Here is a 7,247-nt window from a genome sequence, read left to right on the forward strand (position 1 = left end):
AGGAGCCCAGGAGGAGCTGGCACGGACCCGAGCAGAGTTGGTGCGGGCCTGGCAGGAGGGGAACCGCAGCCAGGAGGAGCTGCAGGAGACGAAGGCGGCGCTGGCGTGGGCACAGGAGGAGGCTCAGGACCTGCGGAGGGAGCTGAACAAGACTGCCACAGCCCTGGCTGACGCGCGGCCCTGCCAGGTCACAGGTAGCCCCCAGCAAGGGAGACAGCACAAGCCAGGACCCCTGGGGCTGGCGGGGGAGCGGAGGGCAATGCCCAGGCTTATGCACCAGCCCCGGTATGCCTGGTATGCCTGGTGCCGGGTGCCTGAGGTGCCTGGGGTGGGGTTAGGCGATTCCCAGAGACCCCAGGGGCCCAAACCAGGCTGCTGGGGGGTGTGGGGGGTGGGGGGATTGGTGGCTTGGGAGCTGGTGGGGGGCAGGGACTCCTGGATTGCACAGAGCCATGCTCAGAGCCCAGCCCTGACCGCAGAGCCGGGGCTGCCCAGCGCCTGCACCCGGGACCCTCCCGACCCGCACAGAGCAGGCCCTGGGCACCCGTGGGTGGGAGGGAGACCTTTGCGCAGGGACACAGAGCGGGGCTTGGGTGTGCGCAGACTGCTGCCCGGAGACCTGGGTGCTGCACCGCGGGAAGTGCCTGTTCCTCTCCAAGGAGAAGAAGACCTGGTGGGACAGCAAAGAGGCGTGTGCACGAGAGTCCTCCCGCCTCCTCATTCCCCGGGACTGGGACCGCAGGACCATGCCAGTATGGGCCTGGGGCTGGGGAGGCCGTGGGAAGGTGGGGCCTGGTGGGGGCAGGGAGGGGGCACACGGAGAGCATCAGGTCGGGTCAGGTCGGGTCAGGCAGGGCTGGTGCCGGAGGAGCCTGGTACTCCGTCCCGCCGGAGGGGAGAGGGGATGGATGGGCAGAGCCTGGAGCAGCTGAAGGGAAGAAACAGGCTGGAGGGGAGGAAGAAAGGCTGGAAAACTCCTGCCAGCTCAGAGGCCTCGGAGGCTGGAGCAGCTGACATCCCTTCTGCTGCCCCTTCCCGGTCCCGCGGGTCGGTCCCATTGCCTGGGGCCCCTCCGGGAGCCGTACCCGGGCATCAGGGTCTCCCTGCCCTGGCGCCGTTTCACTGCTGTGGTCGCCTCCCCAGAGCTTTTTTGCCCACATGGAGACCTCGTACTGGATCGGACTCAGGTGGAGATGGGACCTAAGGACTGAGCCAGATCTGTGGCAGTGGGAGGATGACACCCCATACTCGTAAGCTGGCACCGAGCTCCTAGCCCAGAAACGCCTTGCACCCCCTTCCCGAGCACCAGCGCCGGGGTGTGGGGATCTCCCTGTCAGCCCACTGCAGCGTGGGCCTCGACGGGGGCTCTGGCTGGGCGCTGGTGCAAGGTCAGGCTGGCCGTGGGCTCCTCTGCGTCGGAGCTGGGGCTGAGGCTGCAGCCAGGCGGGCAGGGCCTTGCGGGGGCTGGATTGGTCTGGGGGCCCTGACATGGCCTCTGTCATTGCAGGTTTGAGAGTGCAACAGGTCATGGGTTATTTGGAATAATAAAAGGGGGCAGCATCGGGAGAGAAGGCTGGTACGACGACAAGCGCCCCTGGGTCTGCGAGAAGCCGGCTGGCCGCCCCCAGGAAGGCGCACGGGCCGACCCCGGGCTATGACTATGGGAGGGTCCCATGAGTACAGGAGCGCGTGCCTGCAGTATCGCAACACCAGGGACTCGTGTCCTCTTCTGCCCTCATCCACTGGACCCTGCACCCGCCGTGCGTGCATCTGGGGCTGGCTCTGCCTGCCCCCCACCCTACCTCTTGCCTTCAGCTCCAGTGGCTCCAGGGACCAGCTCCAACCTGCACCAGCGTGATCCCCTCACAGTGCCACGGACTCGGCACTGCCTGCTCCCCAAACTGCCCGGCAGACAGGACCTAGCCAGGGCATTAGGAGATCCTAGACGCGTAGGACATGAGGGCTGGAAGGGACCTCAGGAGTCATCTAGTGCAACCCCCTGCTCACAGCAGGACCAGCCCCAACCACATCCTCCCAGCCAACACATTCCTGGATACTCCCAGGACCCCCGAGCTACACCGGAGCCCAGCTGCTGGACCCCCTAGGCAGGGCTGACAGGCAGAGCCCCATTCCCTGATCCAGGCTGCTGCCCCTTTCCCCCGTGCCCAGCCAGGGCAGGAGGGGCCCCCGAGTCCAGCCAGGGGGTCCTGGCAGCCCTGGGGTTGCTACCTCCATGGTGCCAGGTACTGGCCCCCAGGAACTTGTGCAGACCAGGGAGACAGCCCCCCACCACAGGCCTGTTTGTGCCCCCCATGTGTCCCATCCCCACGGAGCTTCGTACTGGGGACCTTCTTGTGCCCCGGGCACAGGGCAGGCAGGATGCATCATGGGATAGGAAGGTTTACTGAACATTGTAAAGAAGCCAGGATATATTACTGCTCTTTGTGCTGCTCACAGTCGTGGGCATATTATTAAACCCCAGCAATTGCATGCACCAGTGCAGTGTGTGGGGTGGAGAGGGTGCCGGGGCAGGGGCACCCCAGCCGCCTTATTGCACACAGGCCTCCCCCAGTAGCTGCCGTATCACTGGGACCCCACACCCCTAATCCCCCTCCTGCCCCACGCCCGGGGCTGTACGCATTGCTCCCACCACCCTTGGGAGACCAGTCTGGAGAGGCAACACGCAGGCTGTGAGCCCCTCCTCTGTGCACACCTGTCCCCTGAGCCCACCTCCCCCACAAGACCTCCGCCCACCCCCACCTCTAGCCCTGCCCTGATCCAGGACCCCGGTGCTGGCTTCCTAGATGGTGATTGAGGCGACCTGAGGCTGGATGGACAGAGCCGCCACCCCAGCCCATCACCTCAGAGGTGGGGCGTGGGGTCCCCCAGGAAGGTGCACGGGGCAGTGTCTCCAGCCGGCGGGGACCAGTGCCCATTCTCTCCCACCTGGATGGTGCTGAGGCCCCCCTGCCATTGCACTTGCACCGGGGGTCGTGGCTACGGGGCACTGCTGGCACCCGTCGTGGCGCAGGACTGCAGCATAGTCCTACCAGGGCACCAGGGCTCGCTGGTGGGTCAGAGCCTGGTCGCGGCCGTTGTGCCCAGGACTAGGACCATGCTTCAGGCAGCTTCGTGCTGTGCTTGGCCAGAGCCCATCCACTCCACCCCCATGGGGCTGGGTGGTGGGGAGCGGACCCCCAGCTCTGGCTTCTGCCCCCAGCACAGCAGAAGGAGGAGCCCAGGGAGTGCCGGGGCCTGTGGGAGATGGTCCTATGCCCAGCGCACTCCCAGAAACACGTGACCCCCCAGATGTCCCAGGCTACGGCACCACCCTTCAGCTTGGTGTGGGAGGCCCCATAATTCCCAATTTAGACATGACTGCAGCACCAGAAGAAAGGAGGAGGCTGCACATGGAAGCCCAAACACCCAAGGGGAAGTGTTGGGGATGCTGAGAGCAGGGCACACAGCTGGAAGGGGCAGCAAAGGGGTGCAGACCGGGTCTGTGGAAGAGCTCCTTTGCTGTTAGAGCAGCAAAACAGCAGAGCAAGAGCCCTGCTGGCAGGATTTGAACCCAGGGCCCCATGGCTCCTAGAAAGAGACACAGGCAGCAGCACCACACAGCAAGCACTGAACCAGCCCCCTCAGCCCAGCCTGGACCCCTACATAAGGTGCCCAATTGGGACCAGGTGACCTGGGGAACCAATGGAAGGTACCAGCCCCTGATGGACAGGCTATAAATCCTCTCCCACCTGCCCTAGGCCCTTTCCTGAGCCATGGGGTCAGGGGTGCTGCTGTTCCTGACCCTGACGCCTGATTTGGCTGCTGCCTTAGCTGTAGTTGTGGCTCCCCAGCACCCTCACCCAACATGACCACAGCGACTTGGCTTCTGGTAAGTCCCTGGCTCTGATCCTCATGTCCTGTTGCTTCTGGTCTCCTGCGCCCCAGGTCCTGCTTGCTGAGGACCTGCCTCTTTCCTCATTTCTGGTTGACCCCTGCCTTAGACTCCCTTGCCTGGTGACCGCCTCTGCCCCAGACATAGGCCTGGCACCCAGGGCGGTGGCTGGACCCCCATTATTGGAGGTGTCCAAGAAGAGGTTGTAGAAGTGTTGTTCTAGGGGGAGCAGCACTTGGGGGGGGGGTGAGACTGAGACTGGGAACAGCAATTCTTGGAGGCCAGGGATGTTTTCCACCGCTACTCCTGCCCCGGGCTAGCTGGAAGATACTGGGAGCAGCTCTGCAGCCCAGAGCAATGACTATTGGAGAGGGCTGTTCTCGGCAGCAGGGGAAGGAAGCCGAGCTCGTCACTGGCTTGGGTATGAGAGGAGATGAAAGGTGCTGGGATAAGGGCTTGGAGGAGATGCAAAGACAGTCCTGGCCGAGCAGGAAGAGGGCAGAGCTGATTTTGCCCTTGGTGGGGTGTTGGACTAGATGTACTTTCCCAAGGGCCTGGCCAGCCCTGCTTAACTCCGGATGTAGTTGCATGTTACACTTAGACCATGCCAAGGGCACTTAAAATGCAAGCATAGGCATGTTAAAGCTCATTATCTCATGCTAAGTGCCCTGTGAGTCTCGGTGATGCCACTTCAGAAGAGGGTCACGCCGGGCTGTGCTCGTGTTAGGGTACCTTCAGTCTGTTCCACGGAGACGAACGGAGCAATCTGCAATCCTACAGCATCCCAACATGCACGGCTCCCATCTCCCCCCAGCAGGGGTAGAGCCCAGGTATCTTGGCTTGTAGCCATGCTCCTGCTCACCAGCCCTCTTGTGCAAGTCAGAGCCACACAGACAAGTATTGATGTTAACCCCTTACCATGCAAAGTCTCCCAGCATGGTCTAATTTAACCCTGCTTCATGTTGGGGTTACCATGTCTGCGTTTTCTGGACATGTCCTCTCTCCTCACTGCCCCCCTCCCCTGCACAATCGTATACCCCTTCCTCCTTTCCTCCCCACCCCCAATGGCTGTCCTCTTTTTGATACTGGAAATATGGCAGCCCTACTCCATGTGCCCCTCCCCACTCTGGCCATAAAGCTGCTGGTCTGGCTCAGACGGGAGCCCCAAGACCCACCCACCGGGGCTTGCAGCATCTGTCTTCGGGGACAAAGAGGCCTGCGTGTCCCTGAGGGACATGGCTGTCTGATCCAGCAGGGCAGGGAGGCACCAGGGATCCCAAGTCCCTGGAGGAGCCTGGGGCTGGACCTGGGGCTGACCCAGGGCCCTTGCAGAGGATGGAGGGTGCAGGATTTCCCCACAGGACTGCAGTGGGGAGCACGCCTTCCCACTGTCCTCACCTCTGCCAGCCTGGGGACGTCTGAGCTGGACAGATCCCACTGAGGGGTCTCTTACTAGGGCAGGCAAGGAAATGCCCACCCTGCAGGCTGGGGAGCTGGACTGAGGTTTGCCCCCATGCATGCTGACCTCCTGGCCCGACAGCAACATGGGCTAGAGCAGAAGCGATGTCTCATCCCTTTCACTGACGTTTGCTGGGCTCCCCCTGGCCGGCGTGTGCCGATGCAGGAGGGAGGAGTGGTCAGTCCCTGGGAGCTCCCACCCCAGCCCCTCGTGCAGCCAGACTGTGCATGGCACTCGCCAATGCAGCACAAGCAGCTCATGCCTGCCCTAGCCTTGCTGCTCAAATCTTTCCTATCCAAGCTGGTTGTGGAGCTTTGCTTCCTACCCCTGAAGAGCACGGTGCTCTCCAACATCCACCTGCTGTGGGCTGCAGTGCTCCTCCCGTGGTCTCCCCGTGATCTGGGGTGAAACACCGGGGCGTGGGGATGGAGCTGTGCCTGTGCTCCTGCTGGGACCAAAGCCAGAGCGTCCTAGTTAGAAGGTTTTGCCTCTCTGCTCCAGCTCGGACCAACACTGCACTGGGGGCAGACAGGGATCCTCCCGCTGCTCGTATTGGCCCAGCTGGCGGGGGTTTCACCTTCCTCTGCAGCCGGGACATGGCCTCACCCTGAGGTCTCATGGGTGTGTACTAACCCCCTTTGCAGAAGGGTGCTGGCCCCTGTGGCCCCTCTGCTTTCCCTGGGGCAGGGTTGGGTGTGATGCCTGGGGCTGTGGCAGGGTGACGGTGTCGTGCTGCTCAGAGATTGGGCATGGGGTTTGTCTGGGCTGGTTTGGACGGGGCTGATCCTGCCTCAGGCAGGGTTTGGACCAGATGCGAGCTCTGCAGCTCCCTTCCAGCCCCACTCCTCTAGGGCTCTAGGACAGTCTCATGTGCTGTTCTCAGTCACACAAAGGTAACTTGGAGCAGCATGGGTTAGAGCAGTAGTTCTCAACAGGTTTTGGCTCCAGGCCCCCTCAAAAAAACACCAGCTCTGTGCTTTCATTTGCTTCTTGTCTGTACAAAATGAGAGCAAATCTCCTGTTGCAAAGACCTGGGACCACAGCAAGGCAACATGTCTGTGACCCTCTAGATACCTGTTGGAGATTGCTGGGTTTATCTTGTGAACCATGCACAGGCTTTCTCCTTCCGAGTATGTCCCAGCAGACACGAGCACCAGAGCTGCCATGCGCTGAGTCAGAGCACAGGTCCCTCTTGCCCAGTGTCCTGTCAGATGTAGGGTGACTGCCCATCCCTAATTGGGCAGGACAGTCCCAAAATATGAACGGCAAGTCCTGGCCCCAAGCTACTTGACTTCAGGACAGCGTTTGTCCCAGATTTGCTGCCACACACTCACCTGTCATCCCAGTATTGTGCAGGGATCTGGGTTTTCTGTGTGCTGTACAAATGGTGGGTTTCCTCGTGCAAGGGGCAGAGTTGCAACCTGCACCAGGTAGCCCCAGCCGTGCCTGCAGCTTCTCGGGCCTGGGCCGAACCGGTACAGCCTCCAGGATGCTCTTGGCCCAGAAACTCCCCTTCCAGATCCCGCCAGGCCGTTCTGTGCTGGGGAAGGCAGAGCCGTGACCGCCAGAGGCAAAGGCTTGGCTTGAGCATCCAGCCGTGCTCGGCTGTCCCTGCCCACAGCGGAGGCACGCTCTGCTGCTGGCTGACGCCACAGCACTTCCCGTCCTCTTCTCCAGCAGCTTCACAAAGCTGAGCTGCTTGCAAGGTGAGCCGTTGATCACAGGCTGACTTGCCCTGATGGCTCCTACAGGGCCAGGTGGGCCCAGGTTGTCGCCTGGCCTCATAGTTTCATAGATTCATGGTTGGTCGGGTCAGAAGGGACCTGGGGAGATCATCTAGTCTGACCCCCTGCCGTGGCAGGAAAGAGTACTGGGGGCCAACAACCCCGGCCAGAT

At 62.1% G+C, this 7,247-nt stretch overlaps 1 protein-coding gene across 1 annotated transcript in view; it reads left to right on the forward strand.

The window, feature by feature from the left end:
• Positions 1–2,476, forward strand: part of LOC112548524 (B-cell differentiation antigen CD72-like) — a 4,019-nt gene extending 1,543 nt beyond the window's left edge. Inside the window, 4 exon segments of the mRNA XM_025194540.1 lie at positions 3–194; positions 604–752; positions 1,144–1,250; positions 1,508–2,476. Coding sequence (XP_025050325.1) covers positions 3–194; positions 604–752; positions 1,144–1,250; positions 1,508–1,658 — 599 coding nt within the window. The 3' untranslated portion in view covers positions 1,659–2,476.
• Positions 2,477–7,247: the final 4,771 nt, after the last annotated feature.

The sequence above is a fragment of the Alligator sinensis genome, unplaced genomic scaffold (genome assembly GCF_000455745.1).
Source record: "Alligator sinensis unplaced genomic scaffold, ASM45574v1 scaffold1282_1, whole genome shotgun sequence".
NCBI lineage: Eukaryota > Metazoa > Chordata > Crocodylia > Alligatoridae > Alligator > Alligator sinensis.